General features: G+C 46.0%; 1 protein-coding gene across 2 annotated transcripts in view; it reads left to right on the top strand.

Annotated features, from left to right (window-relative positions):
- Positions 1-21411, top strand: part of ADCY2 (adenylate cyclase 2) — a 316696-nt gene that overhangs the window by 82264 nt on the left and 213021 nt on the right. The window contains exon 3 of one of the 2 annotated variants that reach the window (XM_039842793.1): positions 8976-9137. The exons of the other annotated variant lie outside the window; for it this stretch is intronic. Within the exon in view, the coding sequence (XP_039698727.1) occupies positions 8976-9137 (162 nt within the window). The remainder of the gene's footprint in view (positions 1-8975; positions 9138-21411) is intronic. 2 annotated transcript variants of the gene reach the window in all.

Here is a 21411-nt window from a genome sequence, read left to right as displayed (position 1 = left end):
GATGTTTAACTCTAAACAAATCAGACTTGCAGACAGATCCTGCGGTCATTATGTGAGTATGATGGGGAGAAAGAAAGTAAGGGACATAAATGGACAAGCCTGGAAATTGACTTTCACGTGATTTCAGGTGTCTTGGAAATAGGAACCTTGTATAATCCATAATGGCTATAAATGCGTTGTCTATCGTAGAGTTAAAATAAGCACTGTGAGCACATGGATGCATTAATGATGACTGAAAAAAAGGAAGATGGCACCTATAGGTGATTGGCCACCCAGAAGCAAACGAGGAATCAGGAGGAAGAGAAAGGACCGTGGAAAGAAACGAGGAAACCATATCCGTCTTCACTGGACTCGAAGCCGGGCTGAGGGTTGGGACAGACAGGGCTGGCAAAGATGGCAGGCCGCCTTTGTTCCCTGAGGATAGCAGGTGGTTTTTTAAAAATCCTACTATTCTCTTTTTTCAAGCTTTTAAAGATTTATGACATACCTCCTACTTATTTTAGATTTTTGAAAAGGCACAATGACAGTTATTGTTTTACCCCCGGTTCCGTCACCGATCTCTCCAACTCTGAATCACATTTTCATAAGAAGAGTGAAAGCTGCCCAGAGATTCCTGTCTTAAAAGATCACTCTGGTCACCGCTGTAGCATTAGCGGACTACTCGATCGTATCCTGTGACATCATTTCTTTTTTGTGGTGAGACATTTAAGATCCAGTTTCTAAGCAACTTTGAAGTATATAGCGCAGTATATTGTTCCATACAGTCGCCATGCTGTGCATTAGATACTCAGAACTTACTCATCTTATAACCGGAAGTTTATCCCCTCAACCACCATCTCCCACTTACCCCATGTCTCAGCTCCTGCTAACCACCGGTCTATGATCTTTCGATGAGTTTGGCTTTTTTAGATTCCACATGTAAGCGAGGTCATATAGTATTTGTGTTGGACTTATCTCGCTTAGCATAATGCCTTCGGAGTCCATCCGTGTTGCTGCAAATGGCAGGATTTCCTTCTTCCTCGTGGCTGACTAATATTCCTGAGTGTGTGTGTGTGCGTGTGTGTGTGCGTGTGTGTGTAAAAGTAAGGAGTGACATCCTTCTTTTCCATTCATCTAAAGTTGGATGGGATGAATGAAGGTTTCCAGAAACTTGGGGCCATGCTATGAATAACTTTAAATGAATATCATGCAGATATCTTTTTTTGACCCCATTTCACTTCTTCTGTATATGAACCTGAAGTGGTGCAATTGCGATATTACAGTATATATAAAATATCAAAGAATGGACAGGTTGTACATCTAAGTTTACATCATGTTAATGAGCCAACTATATATATTTATTTTAGAAAAAGGATCATTTTGACTTCTGGGGTGGGAAAACCTGTTCCCGGGGCACAGTAGAAAAGTAAGCAAAAGAGTTTTGTAGAGCGCTGCGTGTGCTGTGGTGGAATCCTGGAAGCATGATCATGGATTTGAGTTGGTATTGTAGTAATGTAGTGGAAGAGGAGGATAGAGATGATTACATGGCTCTAGTACAGAGAATGAGGAAGTAGAAAAAATGATTGATAGTTCTAGTGCGGTGGAGTCCTAGGTTTTATTATGAGACTGGAAAGTACAAGAAAGACAGGGTCTGAGGATCGGGAGAGGAAACCCCTATATGATGAGAATAATCATGCCTAATGCATCTAGCCTGTCGAGTTAACCAGTGAGTCTGTTTTCTGTCAGGCACATTAAATGGATTATAGCATCTGTAATCCACTGTACCATGAGCATGAACAAAGGAATTAGCTGCTAGGAATGGCCTCCAATGGAATTCCCAGCCTGGAAGTTATGTCTGAAGCCTAAAGTAGCCTGGAGATGAAAGAAGAGGAGGGGAATGGGTTAACGCCCAGCCTCCAGAGCACCCTAATGTCACGCATGGAACTGGCTGCTGAATTCACTGAGCTGAGACCCCCAGCTCTTCTGTGTAGGGGACATGAGGCCGGAGACACATTCTTTTCTTTCCCTCCTGATCTTGTGGTTAAGCCTCTGTCTTTGATGTTGCGAAGGAAAGAGGAGATAGACAAGTTAAATTTGAAAAGGAGGATAATCACGAAGAGACTTACAAGAAGCCTTACCGCGTGCTGATAGATCAGCACCAAACAGAGGTATGACAGAGGGTCCCCCAATTCAAGAAAAGAAAAGAGTGTTTTCCATCGTTGTGATATTCGTACCCAAAAATGTAATAGTGACCGAAAGTAATAGTGACTCAATTCTACATAAAGCAGGATCAAGGAGCAAGATGAGAAAATACTGATCTGGGTGAAAAGTAAACATTTTGTATATCTTGTTTTGTAAAATGTTAAAGCACATTTCTGGCTAATAGCTTTCTAGTTATGTTCCCAGAGAGTTAGCTTTCTAGTTATGTTCCCAGAGAGTTATTTAAGTGTTTCTAATTAGTAAATGGTCTGCATAGTCTCAAGGTCATCAATCCTTCGAGATGGAAATGGCATCCAATGAGCAAAGTTCTATTTTGAATTTCGAACTTACCCTTCAGAGTGCTCAATCGGATAGATCTATTCCACAATCCTACCTTTTCCTTGGACATTTTTAAACTAAATTTTGACATTTCTAATTATATTATAAAATGACAATGAGATACAATGTTAAAAGAACTGCACTTTATATTTTAGTTAGGAAGGTATAATTTCTACGGTTTTTAGTAAAATCTACGTCTTTAAAAATTAAGCTACTGCTTTAAGTACTATATTTCTGATTTTTCAAGTTTTGTTGGAGAGAAAACTGATTTGAGTAGCTCTGCTTTTGGCTATAAAACACTCTCATTATGTTCCCTGGGGGCTGTTATTTCTCTTAACGTTATTAGCATAACAAAAATAGAAGATATTTCTCTGATTATTTCTCAACAGCACTGTGGTGATTTACATAACTAATCCTGATGATCTCTCTGATTGTGCTTGTTTATATGTTCTAGGAGAGAATGGACTAGACAGCAAAGCCTCATTACGATATTAGAGTTGAGATATCCTTTGAAAGAAAAAACTAGCTCTGTCTTTGTCTTTAAAGCTGCTATTGGCATGTCTGGACACTTTTTTGCTTGTCATTGAACTCTGAAAGAAATATGAACCAGTCCGTGGACATCATGGGATTTGCACTGCCGGCCTGGACGGGAGTGGGACTGTGAGAGACCAGGTCTGTGGCGAGTTAGGGCCTGTTTCTGTGTCTATAGCTGTATGTCATCTCTTCTTGTTTGTAGCGGTTTTCTGTCTAAAAAAGTAAAAAAAAAAAAAAAATTTGTAATTAAATTCTGTTAGATGCATAACTTCAACAACCTTGGTATGGCAGACACTTTTTTCGTTTCTGACATGGAAACGGAGCATGGGATGCGACGTGGACAGGAAGTACTTGAGAGCTATAGCATAAACGCGGTATTGTGGGCTGAATAGATTTCCCCCAAAACACGTTGACGTTCTCACCACCAGTGCCTGTGAACGTGACCTTGCTTGGAAATAGGTCTTTGTAACTGGTAAAGGTGAGGTCATGCTGGATTAGGATGGATCCCAAATCCAGTAACCGGTGTCTTTGGAAGAGGGGCATTGGGATGGAGACACACAGACGGGAGAAGGTCACGTGAAGGCACAGACACTCTGGGGACGAGGTCGTATGAAGGTGAGGGCAGAGAGGGGAGGGGTGCAGCTGCAAGTCAAAGGATGCCCAGGATTGCCGGAAGCCACCAGAATTTGCTAGAAGACGGGCATGCAGCAGACTGTCCCTCAGAGCCACCAGAGGAACCAACCCTCTTGACACCTTGATTTCAAATTTTTAGCCTCCAGAACTGTGAGAGAATAAATTTCTGTTGTGGTAAGTCATCTAGTTTGTGGCTGTTTGTTACAGCAGCCACAAGAAACTCATAAACTTGACATCAGAGCATAAGAAGCCATGAAGCCATCGACGCGTCTAGCCCACCTTGTCCTCTGTCCAGCCTGTCTCTGAATGACGGGTCGGGTGGCCCCATCAAAATTCCTTCGTCTTCCGGCCTAGTGAGTTTCACCGTATCCACCTCTCAAAAGTGATCTCCTCCGGAAGAGCTCGTGGTTCGCAGAGCGAGCGTGCTTCCTGTCAGCTGACATGCTGAGTGAGGAGACTGCTGAGTTGGAAAGGGACCAGGTCCCCTGAGCTGAGTCTACGACATCGAAGGCAGAGGAGCAGCCCAGGAATCTCGGCTGCTGGATAAACATTCTCAGCCTGGGTCACTCTTACTTTCTGTAGATTAATGCTGGCTTAATGCCTTCCGTCCCAGGGCACAGGCACTCCCAGAGTCAGACAAACTAGGGGTCCCCTGAGAACAGGGGCTGTTTCCTGCTCAGTCCAGTATCTGCTGTTGCCTGCCGTAGGCATCTGACAAATGTCTGCTCGGTTGAGTTTTTAAATGTAATCAGTCTACTAAAGAGATAATTGATCGCTGAAAACTCAGTGTGGCTAAGGTTAATGGTAAGGCTAATGGGACCAAGGAGGATGGCGGAATATTTTTAGAGATGCACTCGATGGGTAGATGCCGATGGGGTGGATGTGACAGGTCACATTGGAACGTGTGATAGAGTTTTCCACGCAGACAGCAAATGTGTACGAAGCACCTGCCACGCGCCAGGTACCGGCCTGGGCACTGGAGTCTTGGCTGTGACCAAACGAGGCCTCCGCCCTCAGAAGGTCATCGAGCTTCTCCGCAGGGGAGGACAATTAACAAATAGACCCAGAACTATAACTGCTGTGAGTAAGTAAAGCAGGCGAAGTGCTCTAGGAAAGGGGAGAGGACACCCTCCGAGACCAGAGAATTCCAGACCCCCAGGCGAGCACCCCCTGCTCCAGGCACGGAATGATCTGGGTTGGCTGGAGCGGAGGATGCTTCTAGAAGCTGGGGGAAGGGTGGAGAGGTCAGTTCGGGGTGAGTTGTGACCTTCCACTTTACTCTGTGATCACCAGAACCTTCGGGAGAAGCGTTCAGAGCACAGGGGTAGCCACAGGACATGCTTTCCCAAGGAAGCAACTCATCAGACGGGCACATGCGGAGTCACGAAGTGGGCGGTGGCGTGTTGGCCGGAGCAGAGACAGGAGCGTGGTGGGGTCGGGGAGGTTAGCGAGAGCACGGCTGTGGCAGTTGGACAGTGGGGTCCTGTCGTGCCGGGAACGGTCATCAGTAAAGAAACGCTGGAGTAACGTGGCTCATCCGTTCCCATGGACTATGTTGCAAGTGGTAGAAAGTCAATAGTATATTTATGTCTGTAGACCTGGAAAAATGCCCACGATGTATGTAGTTCAGTGATAAAAGCAAATTGTAGAGTAATGCACATAAAAGCATCCTCTTGATCCTATCAGTAAAACCTCCCACGTGCACGTGTGTGTGTGTGTGTGTGCGTGCGCGTGCGCGTGCGCGTGTGTGTACGTGGGCTTGGTATCCATCGGGATCATCCAGGCTGTGCTTCAGGACCCAGGGGCTTACCACCAGAAAGGAGTATGGCTTGCTCACGTGACCATAGGTCCACGCGGGCCAGCCTGAGGGCTCTGCTCCTCACTTGAGACCGAGGCTCAGAGCAGCTCCAAGGTCATGTTTCTCTGCCTGCCAGAGAGGGAAGAGGACTTGGCCAGTTGTGCACTAGCTTTCAAAGTTCCACCCGGAAAGGACACGTGCCACTTCTGCTCATGCGTCTTTGTCTGAGCAAGTCGCATGGCCTGATTTCCCTAAAAAATAACAAACGAAGAAACGAACACCGGACTGCAATTGGACCACATGCTCAGAGGAAGAAAGGTAGAAAGATTTGGGAAAGAGTCCCAGTGATTACCGGCAGCATGGAGAATGAAGTGGGGTGGGCAAGGATGAGGAAGGGCAGGCTTTGGCGTCATGGTTGGGACATGAAGAGAAGGAGGGGCGCGGTGAGGGAAAGCGTGGAAGCTCAGTCCTTAACAAGCGGAGAGACAGCGAGCCCGTGGAGGGAAGCGTGGACAGGGAGAGACGCACAGAGGCGGCCCGCCCGAGTCCTAGAGTCAGAAGGTGTTTTTGAGTGTGGACAGGAAAGCATTGTCACAGATGCTTCTCAAAGGTTTGCACCTGGGCTGTTCGGGGACAGAGACCTCATGGGCAGAACTGAATTACTCTGCAAGACGAATAGATTGAAGAGCGTGGGGGAGAAGCTCTTAGCTGGTTTGAAGCTTGTGGAGCTTGAGGTTCAAGTGGATGTGTCTTGCAGAAAGCCAGTGCTGGGCTACAGTGAAGAGAACCAGACACTGTCTTATTGGGCCGAGTGCCACCTCGTCAGTCCCTGCGCTGATCGGGTTTCTGCGCACGGTCTCGATGATCAGACCCAGGGCTCCTCTCTCTTCGGCCTCTGGACAGAGGTTCATCCGCGGGGAATCTCTGTCACTGAAGCGTCCCCATGGTAACGAGCGAACTGCATTCGACTTTTTGGAGCTTTATACCCACACACCGTTTAGATGTGCCAAATCCATTTTGCTTTTACACATGGCCCTCTTTGAAGTTGCTTTGGAAAGAAAGCTTTAAAGAAATGAGCCTTCTGGGATTATTTATTAATAAATAAGGAGCATTCTCCTGCGGGACTTGAAACTCTTCTGCCCTGTCCAGCCTGTGGAACGCAGCCCGGCCACCAGTAGCTGAGCTCCAGCAACGCTGCCAATCAAATCCCAAACTCAAGTGAATGTGACTTGCTTAACTGACCTTTAAAAATTCTTTTTGTCAACTAAAGAGGAAGACTTAACAGGAGTCTTGGTGGAACAGGAAACCTCCCTTCTCCGTTTGGTTACTGTAAATGAGACTTCCACATGCTTCCATTTCAAAGTTCAGAATGGTGGCGGAAGTGGATCCTAATTGAAATAAAGTTAGAGCTGTTCACGATTAAGCCGTTTGAAAGTTACGATCATTGCAAAGAAGCATTAAAGTTTTTTATAGGAGAAGAAAAATATATGTACTTGTAAACGAGAGGTTTTCCTTTGTAACTGATTGTGAATTCTGATACCTGAAAATCTTTATTTAATACCTCTTGTGGGATATAAGGTTTTGCATAAATGCTGTGTATAGAAATAATACCTTAATTGGAAATATTTTCTATAAAGTTGCTGGATATTAGAGATTCCAAAGAAAACTGAGTTTTCTAGTAAGCCATGACTACACAACAGATTTTTTTCATTCTTAAAAGAAACTTTTTCTATAGCTCCGTGGTTCTCAACCAGAGGCGACCTTACCTCTGGAAGACATTCGGCAGTGCTGGACACTGTCAGTTGTCACAACTTGAAGGGGGCAGTTCTACTGAAATCTCGCGCTTGGAAGTCAGGGATGCCTCTCCACTTCCTGCAATGCGGGAAGGTGCTTTGCACCAAGAATTAACCGGCCCCGAACGGCAGCAGTGCTGAGACCGAGGAGCTCTGCTCGGTAGAATCTGCAGTTCCTTTTCACTTGTAAAACGTGGCACAGCTGCCGGGGACCGCAGGAGGGGAGACCAGCCCGGTGTCCGCCCAGAGCCCCTCTCTCTGAAGCCACTGGGAGCACAGCCTCTGGCCGGACCCGTCTGGTGGACACAGATCGTGGCTCCCTGCAGAAGGGACAGCGCAGGGCCTCCGTGCCCCGCCTGCTGTGGTCACACCCGGGATTCCCGAAAGTGACAGGGAGCTACGAAAGCGGGGTCAGCTCTTCCCGCAGCTTCCCGTTTGCTTTCGCGTGAAGAGCTGTGTGGCAAAGCTCGCCAAATGCCACGTCCCCTACTTCCCCCACTCGCTTTATTACCTTTTGATTCATTTGGATGTTCTTCTGTCTTTGCTTCTTTGGTAATGAAAATGGCCTGGTTTGTTCCCTATCAAACCATTTTCTTTTCCATTCCAAACTTTTCGCTGTTTCATATGGATTTTTTTTTTTTTGAGATGACGCTCACATAACATAAATTAACCGTTTTAAAGGGAAGAATTTAGTGATATTTACAATGCTGTGCCTCCACCGTCTCTGTCTACTTCCAAAATGCGTGTCATCACTCGGAAAGGAAGCTCTGTACCCATTCAGTAGTTACTTCCCATTTCTCCCTTGGTCGGCTCCTGGGAACCACCGGTCTGCTTTCTGTCTTTATAAATTTGATCAGTCTGGGTATTTCATATGAACAGAATCCTACCATAGAGGGTCTTTTGTCCTAGCTTTGATAATACAACATAATGTTTTCGAAGCTCGTTCACGTGAAAGCGTACATCGGAATGTCATTCCTTTTCATGGCTGAATAGTATTCCATTGTGTGGACATACTCAGCACCGTTTATTCAGTCATTGTTGTTGGATATTTGTGTTGTTTGCCTCTTTTGCTGTTGTGAATGGTGCTGTTTTGAGCATGCGCGTGCATGTATTTGTTTGAGTACCCGTTTTGGTTCGTTAGGTATACGCTTAGGAATGGAATGGCTGGGTCATGTGGTAGTTCTACGTTTAATGTTTTAAGAAACTGCCCAACTGTATTCACAACAGCTAAACCATCACTAAGCTGTTTTCTGTTGTTTATTACATGTCCTCGCCCTTCGTATCTATCTACTTTCACTAACTCCTCCAGATGGTACCTGTCCACCCTCTCTGGGTGTCCAAAACCTGTCCATAGATAAAGAATGCAGACATGCGCCCTAAAGCTCAAATGCCAACCCCTGAGAGTTGAGGACCGGCTCTGCGTCCATACACGTGAAGTGCTCAGATTAACCTAACGTCCGCAAAAGTTTGGATACCAAAGCTGGAAAGCCCCAAATTTTGAGCAAGAAGAACTTTTCTCCATCGCAATAGCTGGATCTTTATCGTAGTCTAGTGGACTTCTTTGCACGTGCTATCTCGTTCCGTCGCGGTATTATTCCTTGAACGGGCGCGGTTCGCACGACTTTTAATGGGAAGAAGACAGGGGGCACTTGGGGTCGGGCATCTCGGTGACTCCCGCTGTTCTTCTCCTCTGCCCGCAGGTGTCATTCTTCCTCTTCATCATCTTCGTGGTGTACACCATGCTGCCCTTCAGCATGCGAGACGCCATCATCGCCAGCGTGCTCACGACTTCCTCCCACACCATCGTGCTGAGCGTCTGCCTGTCTGCAACGCCCGGGGCCAAGGAGCACCTGGTCTGGCAGGTGGGTGACTCCACGTCCCTCTACAGTGCGTGAGGTGCCACGCACCTGCTCAGGGTGTGACTGTTGGTACCTGGCAGGTGCCCGAGTTCTGTTCTCTGACCTTGATGCTGAGAGTTGCGAGTGGGTCGCCAGCCACACAGCCACCCCCACCCCCATCAGTGGGGTCAACAGTCACTTAGCAGCTAGCAGCAGGAAAGCTGGAACTTGTAGTTCCGTTTTGCTGATTGCTGAGTGGTGGTGTGATTTCGATGGTTAAAAGCTAATCTCATTATACATTATAATTTAGCGCTCTTATTTTTAGAGTGAATAAGTTATACAATTAAATTCATAATTCTTCCCCACTTCTCTTTACTTCGATATCCAAACCCCCCTCTTGACAGAGGACAAAAGATTTCTCCATTTTTAATCTTCTGGCACGTCCATGGATATTTTTTAAAAAATTATTTAAAATGCTCTGACAGCAAATTTGGCTTTACTAATAAATGGTATTTCAAAGAAGCCATCCCATTTAATTAGTTAAAAGCATTTGAAAAACGGTTTGATTTTCTGTTACGTGCATCTGTAAACATGAAGGTCAGGGGTTTGGAGTTATTCCTAACAGCTTCTTTGTGACTTCTAGAAAACGTGTTTTATTTTGCCCTGTCGAAATCACATGTAATACGTGGCCATGTAGTAAACTGCAGAGGGGCCGAGAGAAACGGTGACGAGCAGCATGGCCCACGAAAAGGGGAATTCACACGTGGGTCGCCTGAGTCCAGTGGGGTCTGAGGGGTTTGTCATGTGCTCAGTGGGGCGTTTTAGCTGGAAACGTGAGGTGGACCAGCAGGCCGACCCGTGGGTCTGTAGTGATGTCTCTAAGTCGGGAAGCCTTCCAGGGACCACTGTTCTCAGCATCCGTCTCCCAGCCCTCGTCGCTCAGCATCCTCCAAGAGCAGCCCGAGAGGCCTGCGTTTGTGAGCCGTCTTTGTGGGCGCCAAGTGCCTGCGGAGGCCGTGGCCCTGATTTGCACACTGGGCTCCAGCTTCACTTTGACTGGTTCGGGTGTTACTAAGGAGCGTCCACTCCCGGGAAGCAGGGGAAAGCCGCGTTTTAAGTCCGTGCGTCCCCTGAGACACATACCAGTGACCTGCACACCCAGACACAGATGGGGGCTGATAGCTGATTAAAAGAGAGAACGAAGGTGCGTGTTTTATTAAATGTAGAAACAATCGAATGATGCCTGGGAAGAGATGGGAGGGACGTTGCTTTCCGCATGAGCTCTGGCCCAGCTTTTGCCTCCTTTCCCCGCCTGAAGGATACATATGGGACATTTCTCTTTCCACCGCCCTTATTGGGACTATTAAGTTCAGCCCGAGGTGACCTCATGCAGGGCCGGGGGGTGGCTGTATTTCTGCTGCTTGGCATTATGAAAATCACTGCAGAAAAGTCCTCACAGAGCAACAGTTCTGACGGTGGCCAGTGCCTTCTCAGTTTGGGTCCCCCTCGAATGCATTTCTTGAACATTTCGTACCCATCTCTTCTGCCCCCTCATGAATCAATAAAGTGTCTGCTGGGTCAGATGTAATAGAAAAATTTCTGGGAGATGAGGATTATAAAACCTGCCTATAAGGATCAAATGGGATTTTAAAAAAAATTAAGTGCTTTGCAAAGAATGTGGCGTATTCTTGGTCATCAAGTACCGTATTGAGTTTTTATTTAAGCGCTTTTATTTTCTTTCATTGGTAAAAAGAATTGGGGGAAAGAATGTAATCTTAAATTTTGATTTCTCAATTTCCAAAACCAACAAAGAAAAAGACTTGTCAGAGGATGGCCAGAGATAGGATAATCCTGGAATAGCAAGAAGAATACGATTCTTCATTTCGTGGTATTTTATATAAGAATAGCATTGAAAGGAACAGAAAAACATAAAGTCAGGTTTTCCATCCCTTCGGAAATAATTTTACAAGGGATTTCAACAGCTAGGAAAGGCGAAATAAGCCAGCAGATTTAAAATGGAAGGTTCCTAGGTAAACATCCAAATAATGTAGAAAAGAGCTAGAACTATAACCTAAAAATAACACTGATGTCCGATGTCAGAAAAATACTTTGTCCAATTCTTTTGATATAAAGCGCGTGTAAGTCAGAATGCTACAGACTATGTGGTCATTTTGTTGTGGCGTAATTGTTTAAAGCAAAACTATTTAAAGTAAGGGGTCTCGGGCTGGGAGAAAGAGGTCACTCATCCATCTGTGATGGTCAACATCACCCTGTCTTCTAAACCATTCAAGAAAGAGTGCCTTTTATTTAGCGCGGATCCATATTAAGAATTTTTTTTGTTTCACTTTGAACGTGTATTGAACGTTGGCAATCCATTGACAGCATGTGGCACTTGTCTGTTAACCAAAATACTGGCTTAGTAAGAAACCCTAGTCTCCGTTTGTGTCGAGCGTCAGAGTTGATTGTTCTCAGGAATTCGTTTGACCAGCATCCGTCTTGAAGTAGAATGCATTCTCAGTCAGTTATATCACCTAATCGAAGAAATTTAGTTCATAGTTTAAAATTATGGATGCTGTTTCCTAAGACATTTAAACAGAAAGTATAATCCCTAATACGTTTTTACTTTCATTTTGAAATGATCACAGACCTACCAATAAGTCGTAGATTCAGGTACGGAGAATTTTCTGTGTCTAAACCACTTCAAGGTCAGCTGCCAATCTGCCGTCCCATCACCCGAATGCGTTAGCGTGTATTTCCTGCAGTACCATTCTCCTGCACGGCCATAATGAAACTGTCGAAACCGGGAGACTCATACTGCTGCGTTCCTGCCACTGGAGCTCGTCTGGCTGTCCCGTTAACGTCCTTCACGGCAGAAGGGCACGGGCGAGAGCCAGACGTTGCGCTGTGACTCAGGTGTCTTTGATCTCTTTCGCTCTGGACCAATTCCTCAGTCTTCCTCTGGCTTTTAGGATCGTAGCTCTTTTGAAGGTTGCAGGCCAGCTGCTTTGTAAACGTCCTTCAGTCTGGGCGTTTGATGCTTCCCCCTGAAGGAGGTGAGGTTCCTGCCTGCTCCGCAGGAGCCACGGACGAGGGGACGGGTCTGCAGGCACGTAACCGTAACCCCGCTTCGCGTCCCTACTCACGCGGTCGTCAGGAGGAGGTGCTGGCCGCTGGGCATTTCCGCTTCGCAATTACTCTCTTCCCCTTTCTAATTAGCGTGTGTTTGTGCAGAGGTACTTCGAGACTAAGCAAACATGCTGTTTCATTCATTTATTTATAGCCACACAGTCTTGTGTTTTCTATTCTATTCTGTAGAGTATAAACCATTGCTCACTGTTTACTTTGCTGCCCATATGGCCTCGGATTTGTCCAGTGGGCACCCTTCAAGCTGGCTTCAATATCCTTTTGATACGTCCCGTTCCCGCTTTTTGGCACCACAAGACGTTACAGGTTCATCCTGTCCCCTCTTTGCCCCAACCCGAAAATCAAACCTTCTCCAAGGACCCCGGTTCTTTTACTAAAGATTGGCATCTAGAAGCAAGATCTGGGCTTTGTGTCCTGTCACTGGGGTGTCAGAACTCCCAAAGCAAGGCCCCCACACATACACGTGTGTGTGCGTGTGTGTGTGTGTGTACACACATTTATTTATTAAACTCAAGATTTCACACTAATATTTTCATTCCCAACTCAGTGTAGATTTCATGCCAGTTTTCTCTCCTTCTGTTATGGCTCCCTTGACCAATATTAAAAAAAAAAAAATTAGCCCCCTGGATCCTTAATATATTGACTTATTTGATGAATCCCTGTACGTATCCCGTCTCTGATCCCATTTGCCAACCTCTCCATTCATACTGGTGCCTTCTCACTGCACCCCGCTTCCCGTCCCCCGAGCCGCAGGGGTTGTGATGCCCCATCTGAGTGAGCGTGTCCCCTCCCCCAGCACGGAGGGACTCTCTCCCCTGTGCTTGACTTTCTCCTCTGTAGACGCTCCTGGCGCCCAGCCCAGCTTCGTCGCTTTGGGAGAGTTCAGCTTCCCCCGAACTCGTGGGTGCAGATGCTTTTCCTTGCCATGCTGAAGGCAGGGCACTGAGTTCTTCGGGAGGAAGGAGCAAGGGCAAGGGCAGGGGGAGAGCATGGGGCGAGGAAGAGGAGGAGAAGGAGCCCGTCGTGAGCGGAGTGTATTGCAGAGGAGGGAGGGATTCTGTCCAGTTCCGCTCTGGGATGGGTTCCCTGCCGCAGCTCTCAGCAACTTTTCTTCCCATTCTTCTCTGTCTTTGTTTTCCTAACTGGCTTCCAAAGAAAAGATGCTCTGGAATCTGGGATTATTGAGGGAATCTGGAATCCCTTAGTAGCACGGGGGGAGAGATATTTAAGTATCAGGAAACGTAAAGAAAAACAGTTTTGTATTGTCTGTATTCAAATATTTTATTTATCGTAGTTTTAGCAGAAGCGAGCAAACCCCTCGGTAATCCGTGATTAACTAGAAAATACATTCACTTATATTAGTAGCATAGCATGCATTGGACTGAGAGTGACAAGTCATCTCTTCTGCTCGTGAAGATATCAAAGCAAAGGGAAACTGGGTCTAGGAAGACACAACGAAGCCTCACACCTCACGCCCTGGTGGCTGCCCCCACCGTGTGTGCCCTTGGGGGTGGCAGTTATGCAGCCCTGAGGAAAGACTGGGCACCTGGCCAGGAGTCTTGCCTCCCAGCCAGAGGCAGCGGGCCCGCTGGTCAGCATCTCGGCCCAGACTGCAGCCTGCGCTTCTGCAGCGTTTACTTCATTGCGAATCTGTTTTTCCATCCCTCATTTGTGCAGCGTCCACAGATGAGCACCGCTGTCAGCGGGACGGGACGCGGGATGCCCTCGAGGAATTCTCAGACATTCCTGTGTATGTGTCACGGTGGCATTTTGTTTTGGAAATAGACTCTCCCTTCTTCCTTTTTGACTTTCTTGGTATTTACAGCACGTTCTGAATCTTCATTTCGGATATCTTTTATTTTCCCGTGAGAGAGGGAGGAATATAGATTTACTGAAGTAAGCAAGTTATGTGAGACTCCATATTTATTAAAGAAGAAAAGCTAAAGGGTGCTTATTGATTTTCTAACAGGATTACTCATATTTTACAGATATTTTATAGGGTTCCTTTACACAGTAGATGTTTTTAATATCTTTACGTTGTGACATAATTTGAACATTTTTAGATTGGACCTCAAGTAGGAAATTTAGCCCGTTGTCTATGGCAAGTGTATCATGAGTAGTAATGCAGGTTTGTTACATAACTCATTCTTTTTCGGTATAATTCAGGAACTGTATATTGGAGTCTGGAGTTAAATTGCATTTAGGATCTAATCTGAGAAGCTCAAAGGAAAAACAGCAGGCTGCCAGCTGCCCAGTTTCTGGCTGTGGGAGATACTAATTGTTAGGGATTTGGACCTGTCTTCCCGCTGCTTTGTCTTTAGAAAAGTACAAGATACTAATATTTTCCACAAGGCGGAAAAAAAGAGCCTGTACCTCTGTGCACTTTGGGTGGCAGCCAGCTATCGATTACGATCCATGTCCTATTTTAGCCAACTCGTCGATCTGCTCTGAAGACACTGCGATTTGGAAGGAGTGGGGCTAAGCACGGAGGAAAGGTAAAGAGAGGAACAGGCTGGACGTGGCTCCATCCCAAAGCAAATCTAGATGCGCCCCCCAGTCCCGCACCCCTTTCTCCTTCCTTCTCCTTCCCCAGCCCGACAGATCAACCTCTTCCCCCTCTAAATGGCAGGAAGTTTGTACCGTCGTCCCACCAGAGAGAGTTTGGTCAGGCACGTGAAGAACAAAAAAACATTAAAACTTTCTTGCAGGACGTCAAATCATCTTAGACATGCTCTGGCAACTTCTAGAATGAAATATGAGAATGTTTGAGATAGAATTTTTGTGTCAGTAATTCACTGTTTACTATAAGGCTGGAACGAGACTTAGGTTTGTTTTCCAACACGTGGGAGGCTGTTTTGGGGAGAGGATAGAAGGACCAGAGGTCGGGGGAAGCTCTATCAGATCATGAGTTTTGTCTTGGAAATTTGATCAAAGGAGCGTGAAAAAGGATTTCTTGGAAAATGAAAAACGACAGTCCTATCGGCTGCCTCTATCCACTCTCGAATCTGTCATCTGAAATCTGCACCCTCTGTTCGTTCAAAGCAATGGATTCATGTCTGCTACAGTGTATTATTACAGACTGATTAAAGGTGGGATTCGTTTGGGCCCAGTGGAGAACAGGTCCAATGGGCCATTTCAGCTCCGGAGCTTCTGTGGTTTTGTCTGAAGTTGTCAGGTCTGCATCGCAGCTCAACCTCTCCTCTGCCCAGTCCGGCCTCGTTCCCTCCTCATGGGCATTGAGCCAGAGAGAATCCCAGAATAAACAACGAACTGTTTTTCAGAATATGCTTCCTAGAGAGCTAGACTGCCACATCGTGTGACCGTGGACGAATTCTTTAGCTGAGTCGGTTTCCTCGTCTGTGAAGGGTGACACCGCCACCCTCGATAGATGCTGGCCTTGGTGCTGATTGAGTTAACTCTCCTGGATGAACACCTGTTCTCCATCCAGGCCGATCCCCAGCACTCAATGAACAGTAGACAGCAGCAGCAGCAGTAATGTATATACTAAATGCAAAGGACTTTTACAGAAGCTAAGAGAAGTGGAACCTAAAGATACTTTGGGGACTATGTTCATAATGGAAGTCTAAATGGCCTATGGAGTCGAATAGGGCCGGAGAAGGAAGTGTGAGACCCTCGGGGCCCCGGGCTGGTGTGTTGGCTGTCCTGCCATGTGTCCTACCCAGACTGAAGGCAGTGAGCTTCATCCTGGGGAGGTGCTAGAAGCTCCCCCTCCACTAACAAATGAGTAGGGTTTGGAAGTCTTACTAATCTCTGAGGATCTGAGCTCCTTTGGTTAATGGAAACCCTTGAGACACAGCCTATCTCTTGTGTAACGAGGAGAAATAAAAGAGGAGACATTTTTGGGGTCGCCTGACAGCAGGACATCTTGGGCTTCTGTGCCACCCTTTGTCTGGAGTGGCTTGTCCCTGGAGAAGCCTGGTGCTGTTCCCCGTTTAGCTGGGACTGCGTATTTCTCCTCAGTTGAACCAGCCACTTGACAGGGTGGCTCCGACCATCCTACGTGTCAGTTTCGTGGTCATCGAGACTTGCACCTGCACAGCTTCGTCACTTTGCGTCGCTGGTACCCGGCTGAGATACTGTGTTGGTTTCCTGGGGCTGGCATAACAAAGTGCCACGAACGTGGGTGCTTAAAACAACAGCAGCTTCTACATTGTGGCACTTATCCTCTCACAGAAGTCAAAGCCAAGGTGCTGGCAGAGTTGGTTCCCCCTGGGGCTCTGGGGGAGAGCGTGTGCAGGCCTCTCCCCCAGCGTCCGGTTTCACCGGCACTCCCTGGCCTTCCCTGGCTTGGGGTTTCGGGGCTCTAGCGTCGGCCTCCGTCTCCGTGTGGCCTTCTGTTCTTTGTGTCTCTGGAGGTCGTTAAGGATGTCGCTATGAGATCATCCTGGATTCAGCGTGGCCCTGAAAACAATGGCCGGTGTCCTTGTAAGAGGTGGAAGGGAGAAGATGCAAAGAGCCTTATCCCCAAAGAGGTCATCTTCTCAGGTTCCCTGTGGACGTAACCTTTAGGGGCTTCTGTTCCACCCACCGGGGGTACGAACGCCCAGATGACTGCGGCGGCACTCCCCCGCCTCTGCGGGTCACGGCGGTCCCTCCACGAGTTCTCGTGGCCAGAGTCTGTGGGGCTCCCCTCCTCCATGGCGCACACACAGGAAGACTCCTCCTTGGAAGGAATTTGTGGAAATATAAATATAGGAAAATAAAGCAAGATGACAAGAGTTTAGACTGAGGAAACATGGAAATCCCATCCTTGTTAAACTACCCGTAGGGAAGTACCCATCTATTCCTGCTTTAGCGTTTTCTTTCTTTAAAGAATGGCTCTTCAACTCTATCAAAAGGCTTGACTTTTATCATCCATGGGCAAGACGGCATGATTTCTCCCCTTTTGTAATGTCGAACAGTTCTGGAATCTCTGGAATTAATTCAGGAGGCCACGTTATGTTTTTATCTACTTTGCAGCCTTGATACCTTTTCTTTTTTTCATTTTTTAAATTAAATTTATTGGGGTGACGTTGCTTAATAAAATGATTTAGGTTTCAAGTGGGCAATTCTATAGCACGTCATCTGCATATCGCAGGTGTGCTCACCACCCAAAGTCACATCTCCTTCTGTCACCGTATGTTTGACCCGTTTACCCTCATCTACTTCCCCCTCCCCGTTTCCTTCCGGTAACCACTAAACTATTGTCTGTGTCTATGAGTTTTCATTTGTTTGTTCGTCTTGTTCATTTGTTGCTTTCAGTTTTATATCCCACATACGAGTGAAATTGTATGGTTCTCGACTTTTTCTGTCTGACTTATTTGGCTTAGCATGATCATCTCAAGATCCTTTAACCAATAAGTTATGAAGGATTTTGCATCTATTTTGATGGTAATAAGAGCAGACGGGCAGTGCTGGCCATGGGCCACAGATTGTCTGAGTGCTCCACTCCAGTACGAGCGCCTGTCACCTCAAATGTTCGTGTAGGTTAGATTAGATTAGATGCCATTCCTTGTTTTTCCTGTGAAAATTATTCTTTTTTTATTTACTTCCTCTTCTGAAGTTTGTTTTTGTCAAAGATATTTTCGTATGGTGTCAACTGTATTTCCTAGTGTTGAATAATCTCTTTTCATGGTTCCAATTACTCCGTACTTTTGTTTACTTCTCCCTGGTTGCTTTCTTATTCTTGAAATTTGTCCTTTCTCTATTAATTCCGGATTCATCTAGCTAATATTTTCTTTATTTTACTTGTTTTTTCCACAGAAGGAGTTTTGGATATATTTATTTTTTGTTGATTGTCTGTTTTATTATTTCAGTTTTTAAATTAATTTTCTTACATTTTTTCCTGTGTTTGTTTGTTGTTGTTCTTTTTTATTCCTAACTTCTGGAGTTAGATACTCAATCCGCTGATTCTTTTTTCTTGTTTCTTTATATAAGTACCAAAGGCTATACATTTTCCTCTGAAAACTCCTTTAGCTTTATGCATTATATGTGTTCATCATCATTATTTTCTAGATAATTTTCTGATTTGGTTTGAATTTCTCTTTTTGACACAAGAGAAATTTTTTTGTCATTGTTTTATTTTTTAGGTGATTTTTAATTTTTTCTGTTATTAGCTTTTTTAAAGATTAGAGAATTGTCTATATTCTTTCTACTTTTTGGAACTCATCGAGGTCATCGTTTGGCAATCAAAGGCCGGCCCCAATATTTGGTCTTCCTTACAGCAGAATTGAGCATTCTGCCTGGGTGCCCGACAGACTCCTTTACTTCTGAAGTCCAGAACTTTACTGAGATTTGCTATTCTATTAATACTTCGGGCTTAGTATTTTTTTTTTAATTTTCCAGAATGCCCTTTTAATGTGAACTATATGCTACTAGTAGTAGTAGTCAGCTATCGCATCATTAGCCTTAGGACTCACCGAGCACTCGCTGGGCGGGGCGAGAGCGGGGTGCGGGGTGAATCTCTCTACGAAATGACAGTCAGGAAACGGTGTTTCTGCAGAGCCAGCGTAGATGTTAAGAGAACCTGATGCCACCGAGTGTGACTGCTTCCTGCGACACGCCTGGCGAAATTCTTTCTTCCGGAGCCCTGCCCCGCTACGTCCTGAACCCAGGAGAGCTCCCACCAACATTCTCTTGGTTGCAGACCAGGGACTTGGTGCTCGTAGGTCTGGGTGGGCCCCTTGCCTTGGAGGGGTGCCTCTCCGCTTCCTTCCTGACGTCTGTGGCCACCTCTGAGAGGGTTCTCTACAGGGTCCATTCTCGGCTTGCTGTCGCTGGGCTCTGCTCGTGTTGGGTAGCCCTCACATCCACTTGGGGGTGTGCGGGTTCTAGTGATCTTCTCATTTGTTGAAAATATAAATTACATGTGCGGCTCTCATGCTGTTTGGTGTTCTGGATAATTTCTAGGTAAAAAAAAAAAAGTGTTACTTTCGTGTGTCAAACTGAGAATATGTATTCTTGAACCTTTATTTTGATTTCTTAAAATTTCACCTTCTGTACCATGTCTGATCCTCAACTTCTAGGTCAAGATATTGACCAAGAATGGGAAGGGGAAGAAGGAAGGAACAGATAAAGACTGAATAAAGATTGATGACGTAGGTCGGCGTGTTAGGAGCTCAGGCTGACATTCCACAGGCAGTGTGGCTTAAACAACAGACATTGACTTTCTCACAGTTCTGGAAGTCTGAGATCAGGGTGCCAGGGGGCCAGGTTCAGGTGAGGGCTCTCTTGCTGGATTGCAGAGGGCTGCTTTCTCATTGTCTACTCACATGGTTGCAGGGAGAAGGGGGAGAGAGGGAGAGGGAAAGAAAGAGAGAGAGACAGAGACACAGAGACAGAGAGAGACAGAGAGGATGAATGAATGAGAGAGCGCCCCTGTGTACACTGTGTGGTGTTTCTTCTTATAAGGACAGTAACCCTATGGGATCAGGGCTCCGCCCTTATGACCTCATTTGACCTCCATTACTCTTCTACTTTAAATACAGTCACATAGTCAAGTTGGGGGTCAGGGCTCCCTCAGTTCAGTCCACAGGAGCTGGTTCAGCAGTTCTGCGTCTGCTCTGTTTAAAGGGCTCGTGCCACCGAGTCTCACGTTCAGATCTCGCGTGTTCCCGCTCTCCTTTCTCCTTCCGATTTGTTCTGCCAGGAGACAGATCTGAGTAGATCAGAAGCAGAGCTACGGCTGTGAAGGGGTCAGTGTCCTCGGACCCCAGTGACCAGTGGGGAATAGCTGATCTGTGGGTGAGGGTCGCAGTGGGGAGCGCCCCGCCCCCCGTGCTCCCACGGCACCTGCCCTTTGTCACTGTTATTTTTTGCTACGGAGTCATCACATCCCGCTTCAGAATGCTTACTTGTCGGTATGTCCTCCTGCTGCCCATTCTCTGGACCTTGGGATGAGCTTCTGAGATCTGCAACAGGAACCAGAGATTTTAATATTTTAATTTGTCCCAGCACTGAGGGTACAAGATGCTAAATGGACGCGCGCATGAATAAACTCATGAGGGCCTGAGTGGACGGGCGCACCGATGCATGGACAAAGGTCGGGGCGTCTTAAGCATCCAGGTGCCTTGGATCTCACCAAAGGAGGGGAATAACAGATGGCTCTTTCTTATTGCGCCATCTCTGCGAGTGACAGTTGACTGTAAAGTACGTGAGGTAGCGATGTCCTTTAAAGGGAATCAGGAAGAGTGACAACTGTCTCAACAACCTTAAGCCTTGATGTTATTCACAGGAATTTTACATCCTTTCCTGAGCTTTTCGCATGGATATTATTATTGAGGAATCAGAGGACAGACACAAAGATGATTGACAAACCTGGAAACAGGATGTAGGAAGAGAAATTCAAGAATCTAGGTTAGTTGTCATGGGCAGAAAAATGAGAAAAATTGAACTGGCTGTGTTTCTAGGAGCCTACATTTGGGCCCTGGCCACAGAGTATCATGCTCCTCTCTGTTCCGGGTCCCTGGTCCAGGGCAGGCCAGCAGGTGCTCCCTGGTCACGTGGAATGGCTCTGCGTGCTGTGTCTCATCTCACGAACCTCAGCCTGCAGAACTAGGAAAGCCTGCTCGTGTGATGCCCGAGCAAATATAGAAGTTAAATTCTTTTGTAAAACATTTTTTGCTGAATCCCCCAGAACAAAAAGGCAGATTTCCCCTTTTCAAAGATGTGATAATGCATAATGGTGTCGGAAAGACTTAAGCTCCATTCCCAGTTGTGCATGAATTGGTTGTAAGAATTTTAGCAAGTGATATAGGTTCTCTGACCTATATCTGTTTACTTATCTGTCAAAGAAGGCCAGTGACAGAATCAGGATGGGTTGGTGTATAAAATTCCTAGCTGAGTATTTGCCCATGTTAAGTGTTCAATAAATGGCAGTCATTCGTTAGCTTATGATTTTCTGTTTTTTTTTCTCCAGCTTATTTTTTGTTGTTGGTTTTTTTTTCCAGTAATATACATAATCAACTTTTAAAGTTAGGAGAGAACATTTTCCTGAGGCTTTTAAATGGGTTAAGGCATTCAACATCCAGCAAAATACCCATGATGACTTTTTATAACAATTGATGGATGAATCATAGAAACTGTAAGGGGACCAGTATAATACTGTATCAATTAGATCAACAGTTAAATATCCAAAACTGTAGAAACCATTATG

The sequence above is a fragment of the Pteropus medius genome, unplaced genomic scaffold, assembly GCF_902729225.1.
Source record: "Pteropus medius unplaced genomic scaffold, Ma_sr-lr_union100, whole genome shotgun sequence".
Lineage (NCBI taxonomy): Eukaryota > Metazoa > Chordata > Mammalia > Chiroptera > Pteropodidae > Pteropus > Pteropus medius.
The sequence above is the reverse complement of the archived record's forward strand: the minus strand, read 5'-3'. Positions and strand labels throughout refer to the sequence as shown.